General features: G+C 37.6%; 1 protein-coding gene across 1 annotated transcript in view; it reads right to left on the bottom strand.

Moving 5' to 3' along the window:
- The window catches only part of COL19A1 (collagen type XIX alpha 1 chain), a 412,517-nt gene that overhangs the window by 329,585 nt on the left and 62,284 nt on the right, over positions 1-20,648 (bottom strand). Inside the window, exons 4-8 of the mRNA XM_070377142.1 lie at positions 19,080-19,203; positions 16,811-17,086; positions 11,252-11,332; positions 5,093-5,236; positions 3,854-3,889 (exon numbers count right to left, since the gene is read on the bottom strand). Of these exons, the coding sequence (XP_070233243.1) occupies positions 3,854-3,889; positions 5,093-5,236; positions 11,252-11,332; positions 16,811-17,086; positions 19,080-19,203 (661 nt within the window). The remainder of the gene's footprint in view (positions 1-3,853; positions 3,890-5,092; positions 5,237-11,251; positions 11,333-16,810; positions 17,087-19,079; positions 19,204-20,648) is intronic.

The raw sequence follows: 20,648 nt of genomic DNA, 5'->3' as shown, positions 1-20,648 counted from the left end.
AGAATCAGAAAGTACAACAAGAAATTTACTCATAATCAAATTCTCAAAAGAAAACAATACACCTATGTTTATTACAAGTGCAAAGAAAGCTGATAACATTCATGCTATGGTCATCTGAGTTCATATTTGCACAGCAAGGGTTATGCTGGCTTAATTAAATGCTGGTGCATGTACTGAAATAATAAAGTAAGTATATCATTTAATTATTTGCCTTGTTCTCTGGATTATCAATATATTTTATCCCAGTTGTTTTTGCCTTGCCACAAAAATCTCTTGTCATTATGACTTTTGGGCAGTCTGGAAGTTAAAACAAATGTTAGTATTTTTTAAATGTATCATAAATGGACAATTATTTAATACATTATAACTCATACAGTTTTGTATATTTTATAGGCTTGGCATTTAATAAACCTGCTAATAATTATCATTTGTATTTCTGTGATATCAGTTGTGACATGATCTCTTTCGTTTTTTATTTTATTTGAGTCCTCTCTTTTTCTTTTGTGAATCTAGCTAATAGGCAGGTCAATTTTTTATCTCTTCAGAAAATCAGCTCTTAGCTTCATTGATTTTCTCGATTGTATTTTTATTCTCTATTTCATTTATTTCTGTTCTAATTTTTATTTGCTCCCTTATACTAACTTCAACTTCATTCATTTTTCTTTTTCTGGCTTGTTAAGGTAGAAAGTCAGGTTATTTATTTAAGCCTCTTTTTGTTTCTTGAGGCAAGCATCTATCACTATGAACTCCCTTCCTGGAACTGCTTTTGCTGCATCCCACAAGTTTTGGTATGTTATAGTTCCAGTTTTATTTGTCTCAAGGTACTTTTTAATTTCTTTTTTATTTTTTCTTTCATTCATTGATTACTCAGTAGCATACTGTTTAATCTCAACATCTATGAATTTTCCAGTTTTCTTTGTGTAATTAATTTCAAGTTTCATACCACTGTGGTGAGAAAAATATGCTTGATATAATTTCAATCCTTTTAATTCATTAAGACTTGTTTCATGGCCTAAAATACAATCTATTCTAGAAAATGTTCCATTTACACTTGAGAAAAATATATTCTATTGCTTTAAGAGGGAATATTCTATATATATCTCTTAAATTCATCTGGCTCATCTATCATTTAAGGCTAATGTTTCCTTATTGATTTTCTGTCTGGATGAGCTATCCATTGATGTAGTGGGGCATTAAAATTCCCTACTATTATTGTATTACTTATTATTTCTCCCTTTATATATGTTAATATTTTCTTAATATATTTAGCTTTATATATATTAGGTGCATAAATATTTACAAATGTTACATCCTCTTGTTGGAATGATCACTTTATCATTATATAAAAGTCATCTTTGTCTCTTTTGACATTCTTTAAGGACTATTTTGTCGGATTAGCATAGCTACCTCAGCTATCTTTTGATTTCTATTTCCATGGAATACCTTTTTCCATCCCTTCACTTTCCGTTTGTGTGTGTATTTATATCTAAAGTGAGTGAACTGTAGGTAGTATTTAGATGGATCTTGTTCTCAAACCATATTATAAAGCTATAGTAATTAAAACAGTATGGTATTCGCACAAAATAGACATATAGATCAATGGAACAGAATGTTGTTATTGTTTAGTTGCTAAGTCATGTCTACCTCTTTTGTGAACACATGGACTACAGCCTGCCAGATTCCTCTGTCCATGGGATTTCCCAAGCAAGAATACTGGAGTGGCTGCCATTTCCTTCTCCAAGGGATCTTTCAAACCTGGGGATCACACCTTATGTCCTGCATTAGCAGGCAGATTCTTCACCACTGAGCCACCAGGGAAGCCCATGGAACAGAACAGCGAACCCAAAAACAAACCCACACATGTATGGTTAATTAATTTATGACAAAGAAGTCAAGAATATACACTGAGGAAAGGACAGTCTCTTCAATATATAGTGTTGGCTACTTACAACAGCTAAGACATGGAAGCAACCTAATTTGTCCATTGACAGAAGAATGGATAAAGAAGAAGGTCTTACTGTATAGCACAGAGAAATCTGCTCAAAGTTATGTAGCACTCTGGGTGGATGGAAAGTTTCAGGGAGAATGGATAAATGCATATTCATGGCTGAATCCCTTTGCTGTCCACTTGAAACTACAACAATATTGCCAATCAGTTATACTCCAATATAAAATAAGTTAAAAAAAAAAGATGTGGAATATTACTCAGTCATAAAAAAGAATGCAATTATGACATTTGCAGCAACAGGGACGGACCAAGAGATTAGGTCCATGCTAAGTGAAGTAAGCCAGACGGTGAAAGACAAATATGATACGATATTGCTTATACATGAAATCTGAATGGAAATACTATTTGCAAATCAGACATCTGGTAAGGCATATATAATTTTATACCCAAAATGCATAAAGAGGACATACAACTTAACAGGAAAAAAAGCGCACAATCCTATTCAAAGTGGGCAGAAAATCTGTATAGACATTTTTCCAAAGAAGATATACAGAAGGCCAACATCACTAATCATCAGGAAAATGCAAATCGAAACCACAATGAGATAACATCTCACAACTGCTAGAAAGGCTGTTATCAAAAAGACAAGATATAACAGGTGCTGGTGAGGATAATTTGGTTGAAGCTTCCTGTGCAACTTTGATGGATCAGTCATTTAGCAGACTTCAGTCTCTTATCTTTTAAAATAAGAAGTCCATGTAGATTATGTAAATAATTTAAAACCATGGACTTCCCAGTTAAGACATGAAAAGAACTTAAACCTGTTTTACCTTGGAAAACAGTAAGAACATAATCAATATCTAACCTTAGCAGGAATTAATATATCTAGTAGTTAGCTAAAAAAAGACATGACTCAGAGAGTGGGGAAGAGGACAGTTGCATTCTGAGAGGGATGGGGAGAAGGGAAGGTAAGTCTCTAAGCATGAATCCTGGCTAGAATCAGATCCACACCCATCTGGCTGTCACCATCTCCTCCAGCACACTCTCTCTCCAGTCCCCAGACTGTTCCCTTCTTCTTCCCTTTGCTCAGTCGTGTCTGACTTTTTGCGACCAGGCTCCTCCATCCATGGGATTTTCCAGGCAAGAATACTGGAGTGGGCTGCCATTTCTTTCTCCAGGGGATCTTCCCAATGCCTGTTCCCTTAGGGTCCCTGTAATCCTCTACAGGACCTATTATGTGTGGCCTTGTAAGGTCTTCTATCTCCTTGCAGATGTAAAAATCCTCGCCAACAGGGAACATATCCTATTCTTTCTATTCCCTATAACATCTAGTACTAGGCCTCATGCAGAGAAGGTGTTCAACAAAGGTAAGCTGTTTGAATTAAGTGATGAAAAATCTCCAGTGGAGACCTGTCAGCAAACAGGAGTTTGTCAAGTATTTGGAGAAGAAAATGCTAAACAAGGGTAAACACCAGCTAAGAAACAGACTTTCTTGCTTCACAATTTTGCTTGTGGTTTACAGGTACATTTTGAAAGTGAAATCACCCCGACTCTTGGCGACCACATGGACTGTAGCCTACCAGGCTTCTCCATCTATGGGATTTTCCAGGCAAGAGTACTGGTGTGGGTTGCCATTTCCTTCTCCAGGGGATCTTCCCAACCCAGAGATCGAACCCAGATCTCCTGCATAGCAGGAGAATAGACCAGCCTAATTAGGAACGCAAAAACAGATTTACATGCTGATACAGTCTTCCGTATTTCAATAATCAGCACTTAAATATATTCAATAGCTTTTTACAGAAATGCACATTTGTGTGGGACACAGAAAAAATCAGATGGAAACAAGTTTGAAGTCAACTTTGAGCATATCCTCTTTCATCCTGACAGCATTCGGTGGGGTCTTACCTGCTCTCCTTTCTGTCCAGGTGAGCCTGCTTCTCCCTGAGCAGAAATGAATTGTGTGTTAACACATATTCGGTCACACTGAACTAAATACATATAGTTTATAAATCAGCTGACAATAGTAAGACAAAGCTGTGCTCTCCTGGGAGCACTCCCTCCTCTGCAGGGAGTCTCTTCTGCCCTCATCAAAGGCTCACTACCCACCTCTTCCAAACACCTGCCAGCATCATCTCCTCCTGGAGACCTGTCATGGGCTGGGATACGCGCTGTCCTCCATGCCCCCTGTACCTCGTATAGCCTTTCTCACAGAGCTCACACTGTAGTACTGGTTGGTAGAGGAAATGCAAGGTTCCTCTAAATTTCTAACTTACACTCCTCCCCACTCCTCCAGCCAGGACAGGAAGCCCTGAGCCTGAGCATGCAAGAAGTCACAGCACTTTGGACCTCTAGGAGTTAGGACAAGTTTTCCTACCCTTGGGTACTGGTATAGAGGGAAGCTGTCCAGAGGTCACTCAGCCTACTTCAAGGACAGGTCCCACAATGCCATTAACATCCACAAAAGACATTCATGTCCCTCAATGGACTCAGGCTTCCTGGCCAGGGAAGGGCAAGCGAAACAAATTCTTTGGGCAATAACAGCCCTTCTGCATTCCCTATACAACTCACAGCAGAGGGGAAATCTGAGTGGGTATTTGAAGTAGTGGACAGATACAGTCTCCACACGACAGAAACACAGTATGTGGAATACCTTTGGGTATGTGTTGAAGGGCAGGCTCTGTGTTTCCCTCAACTTGTGAATTCCCATAAGTGAAAGTGAACTGCTCAGTTGTATCTGACTCTTTGCGACCCCATGGACTGTAGCCTACCAGGCTCCTCCGTCCATAGGATTTTCCAGGCAAGAGTACTGGAGTGGTTGCCATTTTCTTCTCCAGAATTTCCATGACTTAAGTCTATTCCTCACATGTGTTTCATCTTCACACATAACTTGTTGCACAGGGTACTTGTCGTACCCTTTATTTTCCTTTCATTCTACTTCCCACTCAGGAAAGAAGGTCAGATGGCCTCGAAACTATCCAGATTGAAATCCAGGGAATCCTAACCCAAGCGTTTCTCTTTAACTCACCCAGGGACTGAGGGGCCCAGGCGCCTGATTTAACTTGCATTAGAGAGCAAGCTGCATTCTGTGCACCAGGACCACACATAGGCCTGGCTCACAGTGTGGAGTGCCTTTCCCCTGGGCACAGGTGAAGACGAGCATACCTTGTGTGGCATGCACTGGCACTGGTCTGTGAGTTCCTGCTTTGCTGGCAAAAATGCAGACATTCTGCTGGCATGAGCAGGTGCTGGTGATGCTGCAGTACCTCCAAAGCCAGGCTGCTCTGGGCACTGAAATCCAAAAAGAGGCTTTAGGATACAGAGTCAATTCCAAACACCGTGACATTCCCAGCACTGACTCCCACCAAACTAGGCATGGTTGGGTTTACCTGCAAGAACTTCCTTCTAACAACCAAAGGCTCACCCAGCATGTGAAAGTCCATAACAACTTCACCCTTTCACTAGCCTCCTAGTATCTATTACAATGACAACACACTAGAAGTGTATTAAAATGCCAGGTTTGGTGAGAAATTCTAAAGCTATTATATGTGAATTTATGACAAGTACAGCAACATCAAACATTTATAAGAACTGAATTGTTACAGTAAAATGCTTTACACAAATAACATTGATATGTGTGTTCTGGAAACAAATTTAGGAAAAAAGAATGTAATTCGAACTTTTAAAACATTTACTTCAACAGGATGATGATAAAGACATGTAAAAGTAAAATATAAACTCTTTTACGCTCTAAGGTGGTATATATTTACTCAAAATACGTATATCGTATTCCATTCCATTGTTCTATAAAGTTATTAAAATCTTCCCTGTAACAAAGTGATGATTTTCATCACTTCTCCACTGGGTTTATAACATGTGGGGCCACAGGAAGTAAAATTTGGTTTCAAAGCAATGAACTTTTTTTCTATCAAAAAATAAACCCAGATGGAGCATCTGAAGAAGATAAATGTTTCCTTTCCCCTCAACATCATTTACAAGAGTCCTTACCATGGTTTGTAACTCTGAATCTGCAATTTCATGCATTTACAATTTCATATCTCTGAATTCGCAGTTTAGGGGGAAGGCTTCACACATTACTTTATATACTACAAGTTATATATGCCTGGGAAAGTATTGTCAGGATACAAAGTTAAAATATTGTCCGTGGTTATTTATCGCTGTGAGATCACAGTTGATATTTACTTTCTTCCTTGAATGTGGCTATATTTTCCAAATTTTATATAGTAAACATATATTGCTTTTCAAACAAAAAAAAATTTGAAAAATGGGTAGCATTCTAATGCTTTTGAACACAGTAAACACTATAAGAAAAATAGCTCCCAGAAAAACTACAAATAGTTTCCTGTCTTTATCACTAGTTCTATCAAATTTACTATGTGCAGATTTAATGATTATCTATTTAGTTATTGACATTAAATTTCCAAGTCTATAGTCTAAAAATTACATTAGAATTAAATACACAGGATTATCACTAAAACAGTCCATTTATCTTATATGATTTGATACAGTTTTCCAGCCAGGTCCTGCCCTGTGTCCCATGGGTTCAGTTAAGGTAATCGAGATGCAGTCAAAGCTCACAATTTTGCTGTGGATAACTGATTCACTATTTTACATTGGGGATTTAAATGACTTTAAAAACATGTCTCAGGCTTCACTATAAAGCTGCCCACACATTCCAAAAAGTGCCAACATAGAACATAAAACATACAAGTAAGGTCCCCTTTCTTCATAAAACCTCTGGTTTTGATTTCAGTTAATTAGCCCTCAACATTTTACTAATCTCTCTCATTTATTTTCAACAAATGTTGCTGATTTTCTCTTTCTCTCCTTATTTATTCTTCATTCTCTCTGTCTAGGTCTGTAGTCATGAAACCTGACTGCTTTAGAAAATCTAATTAATAGCAGCAAGGAAATATATTTATAGATTATCCTGAATAAATCTCACTTTTGAAATATGCTTTAAAATATTAATAACAGAAAGGATGTCTGAGTTGAAATTACAGGACAAAATTAGATTTTTAAGCAAGTACATTAAAATTTCCTAAGTTCAAATATTAAAAAAAATATATAGTTGATGCCAGAATTATAGCAGATGTACTGAATTAGCTTTCTAAAACATACATTTCCATTAAATGTAAATGTAGAATGTTCTATTTCCTGTTTAACATGAACATAATGGTAATGTTGCCCATAAATACTTGTGAGCAGGAAAAGAAGAGGTCTTGTATTATTTTTTCCAAGCTTGGAGATGAATTCCTACCTTATTTTCTACTCTTTAAAACTAAATCTTTTTAAAACATGATTTTTTTCATGTGTGGGGTCATGTCACTGCTTTTAATTATCAAATCATACCATTGAATGTATTGCCTATTTCCTTAAACAATTTTCTTATAATTCAAGTTGGAGTGACTATTGGTCAAGAATATAATATTTAGGTACATCAAAACATCATTACATGAAAAATCAGAAAGAGAAATTAAGGAATCAATACCATTCACCATTGCAACTAAAAGAATAAAATATCTAGGAATAAACCTACTGAAGGAAACAAAAGACTTGTATACAGAAAACTATAAGACTCTGATGAAAGAAATCAAAGACGACATAAACAGATGGAGAGATGTTCCATGTTCCTGGGTAGGAAGACTCAATATTGTGAAAATGATTATACTACCAAATGCAATATACAGATTCAATGCAATACCTATCAAATTACCACTGGTATTTTTCATAGAACTAGAACAAAACAATTCACAATTCATGTGGAAACACAAAAGACCCCAAATAGCCAAAGCAGTCTTGAGAAAGAAGAATGGAGCTGGAGGAATCAACCTTCCTGACTTCAGGTTATACTACAAAGCTACAGTCATCAAGACAGTATGGTACTGGCACAAAAACAGAAATATAGACCAATGAAACAAGATAGACAACCCAGAGATAAACCCATGCACCTATGGGTACCTTATTTTTGACAAAGGAGGCAGGAATATACAATGGGGCAAAGACAGCCTCTTTAATAAGTGGTGCTGGGAAAACTAGACAGCTACATACAAAAGAATGAAATTAGAACACCACTTAACACCATATACAAAGATAAACTCAAAATGGATTAGAAGACCTAAATATAAGAAAAGAAACTATTAAACTCATAGAGGATAAACATAGGCAGAACACTCGATGACATAAAATCAAAGCAAGATCTTCTATGACCCACCTCCTAGAGTAATGAAAATAAAAACAAGTGGGACCTAATTAAACTTAAAATCTTTTGCACAGCAAAGGAAACTACATGCAAAGTGAAAAGACAATCCACAGAATGGTAGAAAATAATAGCAAATGAAACAACTGATAAAGAATTAATTTCCAAAATATACATGCAGCTCATACAACTCAATACCAGAAAAGCAAACAACCCAATCAAAGAGTGGGAAAGGGACCTCAAGAGACATTTCTCCAAAGAAGACATACAGATGGCTAACAAACATATGAAAAGATGTTCAACATCACTCATTATCAGAGAAATGCAAATCAAAAGTGCAATGAGACTTCACACCAGTCAGAATGGCCATCATCAAAAAGTCTACAAACAATAAATGCTGGAGAGGGTGTGGAGAAAAGGGAACACTCTTGCGCTGCTTGTGGGAATGTAAATTGATACAGCCACTATGAAAGATGATACAGAGACTCCTTACAAAACTAGGAATAAAACCACCATATGACCCAGCAATCCCACTCCTAGGCATATACCCTGAGGAAATAAAAACTGAAAAAGACACATATACCCCAGTGTTCACTGCAGTGCTATTTACAATAGCTAGAACATGGAAGCAACCCAGATGTCCATTGACAGATGAATGGATAAAGAAACTGTGGTACATATATTCAATGGAATACTACTCAGTCATAAAAAGGAACACATTTGAATCTGTTCTAATGAGGTGAACAAAACTAGAGCCTGTTCTAATGAGGTGGACGAAACAGAGTGAAGTAAGTCAGAAAGAGAAATATAAATATTGTATACTGATGCTTTTGAACTGTGTGTTGGAGAAGACTCTTGAGAGTCCCTTGGACTGCAAGGAGATCCAGCCAGTCCATCCTAAAGGAGATCTGTCCTGGGTGTTCATTGGAAGGAGTGATGCTAAAGCTGAAACTCCAATACTCTGGCCACCTGATGCAAAGAGCTGACTCATTTGAAAAGACCCTGAAGCGGGGAAAGATTGGGGGCAGGAGGAGAAGGGGATGACAGAGGCTGAGATGGCTGGATGGCATCACTGACTCAATGGACATGGGTTTGGGTGGACTCTGGGAGTTGGTGATGGACAGGGAGGCCTGGTGTGCTGCGGCTCATGGGGTCGCAAAGAGTCGGACACGACTGAATGACTGAACTAAGCTGATACTGACACGTATATATGGAATCTGAAGAGATGGCACTGATGAATTTATTTTCAGGGCAGCAATGGAGAAACAGGCACAGAACAGATCTATGGACATGGTGGGAAGGGGAGATGTATAGAGACAGTAACATAGAAATTTACAATACCATATGTAAAATGAATAGCCAATGGGAATTGGCTGTGTGACTCAGAGAACTCAAGTGGGGCTCTGCAACAGGCTGAAGGGTGGGATGGTAAGGGAGATAGGAGGGCAGTCCAGGAGGGAGGGGACATGGCTATACCTATGGCTGATTCTTGTTGATGTATGACATAAAACCACAAAATTCTGTAAAGCAATTATCCTTCAATTAAAAATTTTTTTAAAAAGAAAATGAAGCAATAATTTAAAAAATCATTATATTACTTTTCAATCAAGGAAAATTATTAGTTTAAAGAGCTCTCACATAAAAGAAGCGTAATTAATGAAAGAAAAACTTTTGGAGAATTCACATCTTTAAGATTTAAATGTGTGGCTCCAGGAAGTCTAGGTATTTCAAGTCTGTATATTGGCATTCTCAATTATCTTTTCAGATATTTATAGAAAGATATTTGGCTGGCTTTCATTGAAATGAGATCCATGAACTAGGTTGGAGATACGATTTATTAAACCAAGTTACATAAGCAAAATAAACAATTTTTAGAGATTTAGCTATGCTTTGAGTCAGTTGGTCACATTATTATTCTACTACCCAAAGTGAGTGATAAAAGTTTAAAATGTTTTTAATTATGAAATTATTAATAAAATTTTATTTTCAATGGTTTAAGTGTGGAACTTCTGGGAAATCTGACACAAAGAATAATATTTTCATGTTTTGCTTTTACTTTTTATATGTTCTTTCTGTTAAAGACTTCTTAGAATTAATCCCTTTCAAACTAGAGTCAAGAAACAATGTTTTGACCCCTTTTACAAACAAAGCACTAGGAATCATAAAAGAAGCTTACAAAAGTATAATCCCGTCAATGAATTTAAAAGGTAGCTGAATAAATTAAAAACAAATACAACTATATCTAATGATATAAGGTGCCCACATGGCCATTGCAATGAGATATACCTAAAGCACTGAATTGAGTACTATTTGAATGAAAGGTTACCACAAGAAAGCAATAGTTGTAGAATTAGGTGGAGGATATTAAGAATTAGAGGCTAAGAAACTGAATGTATTACTTGTTGTGAACAGAGAGTGACCAAAGGCTTGAACAGAGGGATGAGTAGAGGGCAGGGAATGCGCCTTATTCATGTTAGCTAGCCTTGTTCCTTAGCACAATGCCCAAAAGATCAATGCTTTCAAATAACAGATGTTCAGTGGAAGAATGTAAATGAATCTACAAAGCAGTGATTTGGAGACTTATTCTGGTTGTGCTGGGGATGGGAAAGGCTGATGGCATGACAATGCAACAGTCTAGGCACGAAGTAAAGGCAGAAACAGGAGCAGGGGAAGATGCAGTGGGAAAAAGTCTCTCACAAAGGAAAACTGCCCAGAATGGGTGGCAGGCTAGAAGAGAGAAGTGAATAAGAATAACATGATCACAGATGTAAAATCCCTATAACTGGAGAACAATGATCCTTCCATCAGAACATGTCAGAACATAGTTTAGGAATAAAGGCATGGATGGATTCTCTTTTACTCATGTTGAGTCCAAAGTAAGGCCATATCATTCCTGAAGTTCAGGATAAAACACTGGGATTAAAATGGTGGCAAGAAATGGTGGGAAGGCCTTGAGAGGGGTCTCTGGCTCAGAACTATTTGCTCAACTGGTTTCAACAGCACACATTCTGGGCTGCTCTACATATGACTCTACAGCCCAGGCAACTGGCCTTCTGTGGTCTTCACACACGAGAAAATGAACTTACCTTAATGTCTGATATCTCACAACATGTTTCTTGGGCTATGAAGTTCCAGTTACAGTAGATCTGAAGTTGGTGAAGTTCAATCTATTAAAAAATTAGTAATAAGACATATCATTAATGTTGTTTGAAAATCACATTCGGGCATTTGAGAATGATGTTAACTGGAAAGAAAAAAATAAGTTAATACAAATAAAGCACTGGCAGATATTTGGGGTTTTATTTCATTTAGGATTCATAATTTTATGGACCATTTGAGAAACAGTAATGGAGCCAGTTTTTGAGACAGATCTCTATGTAAAGAAAATCACATAATAAGAGCAATTGCAAATCTTTGCTCCTTGTTTCAAACCATGAAAAAAGAAGTATTTAATTAGAGATAATGCACTACAATAAAGTATGCTCACAAAATGAGGAATATTTCAAAGTAAAAAAATTCTGGAGAAAAAGTAAAGTAAAAGGTATGAGCTTATGATGGAAAAGCCTTTATCTGTAGTTCCAGGCCTCCAACTTGAGAGACTAAAACAGATGCTCACTTCCCAAAGTGGGGAAAAAAATGGTATTTAGTTTTATCTATTTTTCATGGATTCTGTTTAATACCTATGGATTTTATGTTATATGGCATACACCTGACCAAGACGCATAATCTTTTTACAAAAATAATTGATTCTTCTCTTTGCTCAGCAAATTCACATTTGTTGGCATTTGGATATGAAATTAAAAGTAGTTTCAGGAAGTACAGTCATTCCTGTAAAGGCAAGGCCAAATAACCACATCAGAGAAAGCAAATGGTACAGACTATTGACAAAATTTCAACATAATAGATGGGCAGAGGCACTGTTTTAAATTAGTCTGTGGTTTCAAATTTAATAATTTATTAATAATTAATCATATGATGATTTGACATACAATATAGCCCATAAACAACATCTTCCCCCTTGCCTTCTCTTCCTCCTCCCCATCTTTCTCTTTCTCTCTCTCCTCTTCTCTTTCCCCTCTTTCTCTGTATCCTAATGTAACAGAGGTAGATTATGTATTTCTTTGAGATCATTATTTTCTACAGTGAGACCCAACTGTAATAACATAACAGTTAATTCTATGATAACAGAAAGCAAATATCTGTGGTTAGCTCTGAATCTCTACCCCAACACCAAAAAAGCAAGAAAGGAGGAAAAAAGCCGTAATTATTCTCTACACTGAAATGAACAGAATCATTTCAGCTCATAGAAAGCATTAAGAATGCCAGACGCCTTTCGGATTCATGAGCAGCTTAAGATTTGCAGTCAATGCAAAATTCTGAGATGAAATGAAAAATGAAACGTAATGATTTCTTCTCTATAACTTTTCCCAAGGTTACTGAAGTAAGCTTTTATTTATAAAGTTTAAATACACTGTCTTACACAGTCTAATGAAACATCAGGCAGCAACATACCCATTATATAGGATGAAGAATGAGGAGACTCCCATTAATATTTTCCTTAACTAAAACTAATTTATCATCAACACTGTTACCTGAATAGTCAATAAATACTGAAATTCTATTATGTATCATCCACTGTTTTAGGACCTTCATATGAATTATTTTACTTAACTGAAGATAGATGACCAATTTTTCATGGATTAGAACCTAATAAAGTACCTATGACACTGAAACTACAATCAGACTAGTTTAATTATGCTTTTTTAATTCATTAGTTACATTAGAATCTTTCATTGACACAGTGCAGTGCTTTAGAATATGAATACACTGACTGTCACAAGGAATTTTAAAACATACTTTTATCAGTTATGTCACCTATTTCTCTACACAAAAGCACATGGATAGTACATGTGCAATAAAATGCAATCACTAGAAGTTTTTTATCAATAAATTACATTCTGAATAAACAAAACACTTTCACATTACAACAGATCTTATAAATCACAGAGTTTTTATGGAGATGATAAAAATAATTAGTCTACTTAGAGTTTTAGTAGGATTAACAATCTTTGAAAAATAAAATGTATTTTACTTGTCCAACTTAAATAGTGAATATCTCTTTTAAAAGCTCCATCATTGTGATAATGGTTTAATATTATTCTTAAGTGAACTAAGATTCCACATTAAACCATAAAACCATTGTAAAGCGACAATGTTCACACTGTGTGTTTTTATCAGGACACACAGATATCCTTTAGTCTCAGATTGTTTCCTTGAGTAATAAGTTAATGAAACACAGGACACAATACTCAATCTCCAGAGCAGAGGTCTGAGCCAGAACCCACTCTTGCAATAACTTGTTCTTCTCTCATTGCAGCCTCCTAATCCTAAAGCTCTTTGGTTCCCGCAGTTCCCCACTTTGCCCTCACTAGCCATGCAGGCGGAGAAGGCAATGGCACCCCACTCCAGTACTCTTGCCTGGAAAATCCCATGGATGGAGGATCCTGGTAGGCTTCAGTCTATGGGGTCGCTCAGAGTCGGAAATGACTGAGCGACTTCACTTTCACTTTTCACTTTCATGCATTGGGGAAGGAAATGGCAACCCACTCCAGTGTTCTTGCCTGGAGAATCCCAGGGACGGGGGAGCTTGGTGGGCTGCCGTCTATGAGGTCGCACAGAGTTGGACACGACTGAAGCGACTTAGCAGCAGCAGCAGCAGCCATGCAGATTCCACTCAACAGCAGTGTTTCCAGCAAGAGCAACCATCACTCCCTACTATTGTCCTCAGAATTCCCTGAGGATCATTTCCTATGTATCTACATTGCTCCCACTGCTGGAAGTCACATCTCAGGTTTAGCTGCTGAGACCCAATTCCTCCTCTGACTCTGGAGAGACCTTTCTGAAAGGTTTGCCTAGGACTGTTGTCATTCAGTTCAGTTCAGTTCAGTTCAGTTGCTCAGTCGTGTCAGACTTTTTGAAACCCCAAGTCCCACAGCATGCCAGGCCTCCCTGTGCATCACCAACTCCCAGAGTTTACCCAAACCCATGTCTATTGAGTCGGTGATGCCATCCAACCATCTCATCCTCTATTGTCCCCTTCTCCTCCTGCCTTCAATCTTTCCCAGCATCAGGGTCTTTTCAAATGAGTCAGCTCTTCGCATCAGGTGGCCAAAGTGTTGGAGTTTCAGCTTCAACATCAGTCCTTCCAATGAACACCCAGGACTGATCTCCTTTAGGATGCACTGGTTGGATCTCCTTGTAGTCCAAGGGACTCTCAAGAGTCTTCTCCAACACCACAGTTCAAAAGCATCAATTCTTCAGCGCTCAGCTTTCTTTATGGTCCAACTCTCACATCCATACATGACCACTGGAAAAATCATAGCCTTGACTAGACGGACCTTTGTTGGCAAAGTACTGTCTCTGCTTTTTAATATGCTGTCTAGGTTAGTCATAACTTTCCTTCCAAGGAGTAAGTGTCTTTTAATTTCATGGCTTCAATCACCATCTGCAGTGATTTTAGAGCCCAGAAAAATATAGTCAGCCACTATATAAAATATAAAATAAAAATATAAACAGCCAGTTTCCCCATCTATTTGCCATGAAGTGATGGGACTAAATACCATGATCTTAGTTTTCTGAATGTTGAGTTTTAAGCCAACTTTTTCACTCTCCTCTTTCACTTTCATCAAGAAGCTCTTTAGTTCTTCTTCACTTTCTGCCATAAAGGTGGTGTCCTCTGCATATCTGAGGTTATTGATATTTCTCCCGGCAATCTTGATTCCAGCTTGTGCTTCCTCCAGCCCAGCATTTCTCATGATGTACTCTACATATAAGTTAAATAAGCAGGGTGACAATATACAGCCTTGACATACTCCTTTTCCTATTTGGAACCAGTCTGTTGTTCCATATCCAGTTCTAACTGTGGCTTCCTGACCTGCATACAGATTTCTCAGGAGGCAGGTCAGGTGGTCTGGTATTCCCATCTCTTTTAAAATTTTGCACAGTTTATTGTGATACACAAGTCAAAGGCTTTGGCATAGTCAATATAGCAGAAATAGATGTTTTCTAGGACTCTCTTGCTTTTTCGATGATCCAGCAGATGTTGGCAATTTGATCTCTGGTTCCTATGCCTTTTCTAAAACCAGCTTGAATATCTGGAAGTTCATGGTTCATGTATTGCTGAAGCCTGGCTTGGAGAATTTTGAGCATGACTTTACTAGCGTGTGAGATGAGTGCAATTGTGCGGTAGTTTGAGCATTCTTTGGCATTGCCTTTCTTTGGGATTGGAATGAAAACTGACCTTTTCCAGTCCTGTGGCCACTGCTGAGTTTTCCAAATTTGCTGACATATTGAGTGCAGCACTTTCACAGCATTATCTTTTAGGATTTGAAATATTTCAACTGGAATTCCATCACCTCCACTAGCTTTGTTTGTAGTGATGCTTCCTAAGGCCTACTTGACTTCACATTCCAGGATGTCTGGCTCTAGGTCAGTGATCACACCATCGTGATTATCTGGGTCATGAAGGTCTTTTTTGTACAGTTCTTCTGTGTATTCTTGCCACCTCTTCTTAATATCTTCTGCTTCTATTAGGTCCATACCATTTCTGTCCTTTATTGAGCCTATCTTTGCATGAAATGTTCCCTTGGTATGTCTAATTTTCTTGAAGAGATCTCTAGTCTGTCCCATTCTATTGTGTAATATCTGTCTATATATCTATCTGTCATCCATCTCTGATGTCTTCCACAGAAACTTTTAAAAATAATATGCTAGCCAAACATGTACTTGCACAGAATCATACTTTTGAAATAAAACCTAACTGTGAAGTGCTTTGTGTTAACAATTCCTGTTGGTGGTCTGCACTCAGATTATTTGTATGGGTTTTTCCATCATTCCACCCATAAGAACACATGAAGTCATCAAATTTAGATATACTTCCCCTCCCCTTTTATCCAACAAAACTCTGAAAAACCGTTATGAATTAATGAAAAATAGTTTGCAATACAAATACTTGTGAATCTGAGGATGAATAAAGAGCCTATTGTTCTTGAATGTAAACTTCAGATAATCTGGAACCATTTAACTTCATCTTTTTCCAGACTTTCTATTCAAAGCATATGAACTTAGATCAAACTTACGTGTATGTATGTGTTAGGCATTCAGTCTTGTTTGACTCTTTGCAACCCCATGGACTGTAGCCTACCAGGCTCCTCTGTCCATGGAATTCTCCAGGCAAGAATACTGTAGAGTATTGCCATTCCCTTCTTCAGGGGATCTTCCCAACCCAGGGATCGAGCCCAGGTCTCCTGCATGGCAGGCAGATTCTTTACCATCTGAAGTACCTGGGAAGCCTAGATCAAGCTTAGTTTTGTATAATATTTTCAAATTTTACTAAAATTTAATTTTAATAACTTTATTTTTAAGGCATTACCTAGTTCTTTCAAATTCACAGGCTAGAGAAAAATAAGTGAAAACAGATAGAAAATAATATATGTGAAAATGTGACTGGAAATACATAGCTATGCTTCACACATCCGATAGCAAATTAAGCAGTGTTGAGAAAGAAATATATAGCTATTAAAGGCAAAAAGGTTTTAATAAGACATTTTCTTTAAAGTTATAAAAGTTACTAGTCCACAACTCACATCCACAGGTTTGCCATCTGAAGCTCGGGCAGCAATAACAGTCCTCCCACGGAAGTCCACTGTGCCATTTCTGTCAGTGTGTCGGCTTGCAACTAAGTTACAGTCCACATAGAGTGCAATGGCCTGGGATTGTATACCAAAGCCCAGTTTATGCCACTGACGATCAAACAAAGAACGGAGTTCTTGATTTTTAAAAATGTAGTTCAACACATCTCCCTCGGCAGCTTGGAACATCAATTCCACCACCTTCCTTCCACCATCAACTATTACAGAAACCTGCAAAAATGCAAATTATCTTTAAATGTTTGAAATTCATTTTTAAAAATTATTAAAGATACAAATAAAAACTCAAGTTTCATGTTAGTAGAACTGGGGCACTCAGTAAAATGTTCTAAATGACATTTGTGTCCATCAGATTTCTTAACATAAAAGAACAGTAAACATCCAGCTACAAAAATGATTTAAATATGTGGTATTTGGTGAGTGCAGTATGCTCCTTTTGTGAGAGGACATGTAGGAGTATATGTGTGTGTGTGTGTATAAAAAAACTCTGTATAAGTAATTCAAGAATTAAATGTTACTAATGTAAAAAGAATAAGAGATGAATACATTTGAATCAGTTCTAATGAGGTAGATGAAACTGGAGCCTATTATACAGAGTGAAGTAAGCCAGAAAGAAAAACACCAATACAGTATACTAACACATATATATAGAATTTAGAGAGATGGTAATGACAACCCAGTATGCGAGACAGCAAAAGAGACTCAGATGTATAGAACAGTCTTTTGGACTCTGTGGGAGAAGGAGGTGGGGGATGATTTGGGAGAATGGCATTGAAACATGTATAATATCATATAAGATACGAATCGCCAGTCCAGGTTCGATGCAGGATACAGGAAGCTTGGGGTTGGTGCACTGGGATGACCCAGAGGGATGGTATGGGGAGGGAGGTGGGAGGGGGTTCAGGATGGGGACACGTGTACGCCCATAGCGGATGCATGTTGATGTATGGCAAAACCAATGCAATATTGTAAAGTAAAAAAAATAATAATAATAATAAAAATAAGAGATGATCACTTCCCTTAGCATGGAAACTGAGATCAACCTCTTTAACCTTTGATGATTTGCATGGTGCAGAGAAAATACATTTTCACAGAGTGCATATTCTTCCTGTTCAAGTCATATTTCCATCATAAAATTCTGACTATGATAACAGATATAAAAGATCAGTAAAATGAAAAACATTTTTTAAAATTTTTTAAAAATTAATTAATTTTAATTGGACACTAATTACTTTACAATATTGTAGTGGGTTTTGCCATACATTGACACAAGTCAGCCATGGGTGTACATGTGTTCCCCATCATGAACCCCCCTCCCTCCTCCCTCCCCATCCCATCCCTCTGGGTCATCCCAGTGCACCAGCTGTGAGCATCCTGTATCATGCATCGAACCTGGAGTGGCAATCTATTTCACGTATGGTAATAAAAACATTTTGATGGATATGTACAGAAATAAACACAGATAGATGATGCCCATCAGTAACCGTGATGTTTACCTTCACTCCCTGGAGTACCTGCTCCCTTCCTTTCTGACCAACCTCTCTCACAAGTGTTCCTAGATCCCCGCTCCCTTCATGGGCCATCTTGGGGAGTTGTCTCTTCCACACTCCCACAGTTCTCACCCAACTCCAAACTGTCTTCGGCCACCGCTACCCTGCGATCGTGCTCCGGTGTGGCATCCCCAGACCTTAGGCTCCCTGAGAACAGGAATCATGCTTTGCCAATGTCTTATTTTGTCACTAACTAGCATCTAGCATGTGTCCAATTATTTTCTATTGATGGAATCAATATTTATATCTCATTCCCTAATTCATTAGGGATGTCAGATGAAACAATTAACAGCTTTTAAATATATAATAGGAGATATCAGAAATGATAGGAGATGAAGAAGTTGTTAGTGAGATGCACTTGGCATCAATGAAGCAGTTGTACAGAAAGGGCAGTCAATTTGAGTGCCTTCAGACAAAACAGGAATCCAGAAAAAAAAACAAGACAAAACAAAACTCTAATCTTGTCTCACCCACCAGGCTCTCCAATTATGTATCTCAGTGAGACACCACCCCGCACCCCGAACGCTAAGAATTCTTGCATTTCCTGTGGATGATTCCTCTAAAAGAATACTCCTATATGAGGTCTGCTCCCAAATTTATGCCCACAGTTTCAAGAGAGAACACTCATCAGCATCCCTCTCTGGTTCCGTCCTTACCTGTGGCATGTTGCGCTGGTTTAAAACCTGCCACAGGAACCACCGTTCCTTCTTTGCGCTCCTTCGCACCCGAAACATGGCAGCTATGGCGAACTCCTCAGGAAGGCCTTTGGGAAATATCTTACTGTGGGAGGAAAACAAAGAACCATTGTGTGGAAACTGAAGGAGGCAAGGACAGAGTATCTCAGTATGAAGGTTTCTACAACTCAGTATCTCAGCTGTATTTTCTCAATGAATTTATAACTCATTACAGTTATCTACCTAATGAATACAGAAGCAGTCACACCTACAGTTACCTATGGAATTTTTATCCTGTTCTTTCCCTTTTTATAAATTTCCTGATAAAGTGTTGCTAAAGCTTGAGGTATGTAAAAGTGAGCAACTTTCAGACTATTGTACTGTGGGGTGATATTCCTTTACTCAACAAGATATTCCCACAGAATCTCGGAATTCACTGCAGTCTTGCAAACAGCAGACAGTTATAAAGAAAATAGATACTATCTCCTGGTTTTATTAGTAGAGAGACGTACAGGGGATTTTAAAGAGCACTATTAACAATTACATGTATATTATTCCAAAGAAGTTTTACCACTTAAACTCTTGCAAAATAAATTCCTAATTCTGATTTCCTAGGTATCAATTTAAGACTGAAACTAAATACCATAAAGGCATTTTAGCTGATTTTTTCATTCTTACAGGAAATAAAAATACTCAAATTCTTCCTAGGTAGCAGAGAGAAACCTAAAGACAGTCCAAGTATACTTTTGCCTCAATTTGTTTCAAAATACTGGTCTCACTGGATCCATGAAGAAACTTTGGGGAAAAAATACACAGTGAACACACATTATATTTAGATTTTCATTGGAAAACATGGAGAAACACATTCCTTCATGTTGACTTTTAAACTTAACCACATTGTTTTTTTTTTTTTCCTCTACAAAGTCTGGATTTTATTTTTTTATTTTATTTTTATTTTTTTAATTGGAGGCTAATTACTTTACAATATTGTATTGGTTTTGCCATACATCAACATGAATCCACCATGGGTGTACACGTGTTCCAAATCCTGAACCCCCCTCCCACCTCCCTCCCCATACCATCCCTCTGGGTCATCCCAATGCACCAGCCCCAAGTATCCTGTATCCTGTATCAAACCTAGACTGGCGATTCATTTCTTATATGATATTATACATGTTTCAATGCCATTCTCCCAAATCATCCCCCTCCTCCCTCTCCCACAGAGTCCAAAAGACTGTTCTTTACATCTGTGTCTCTTGCTGTCTCGCATACAGGGTTATCGTTATCATCTTTCTAAATTCCATATATATGCATTAGTATACTGTATTGGTGTTTTTCTTTCGGGCTTACTTCACTCTGTATAATCAGCTCTAGTTTCATCCACTTCATTAGAACTGATTCAAATGTATTCTTTTTAACAGCTGAGTAATACTCCATTGTGTATATGTACCACAGCTTTCTTATCCATTCATCTGCTGATGGACATCTAGGTTGCTTCCATGTCCTGGCTATTATAAACAGTGCTGCAATGAACATTGGGGTACATGTGTC

Source organism: Bos mutus, chromosome 9, assembly GCF_027580195.1.
Source record: "Bos mutus isolate GX-2022 chromosome 9, NWIPB_WYAK_1.1, whole genome shotgun sequence".
NCBI classification, from domain to species: Eukaryota; Metazoa; Chordata; class Mammalia; order Artiodactyla; family Bovidae; genus Bos; species Bos mutus.
Note: the sequence above shows the minus strand (reverse complement) of the source record. Positions and strands in the feature narration are given on the sequence as shown.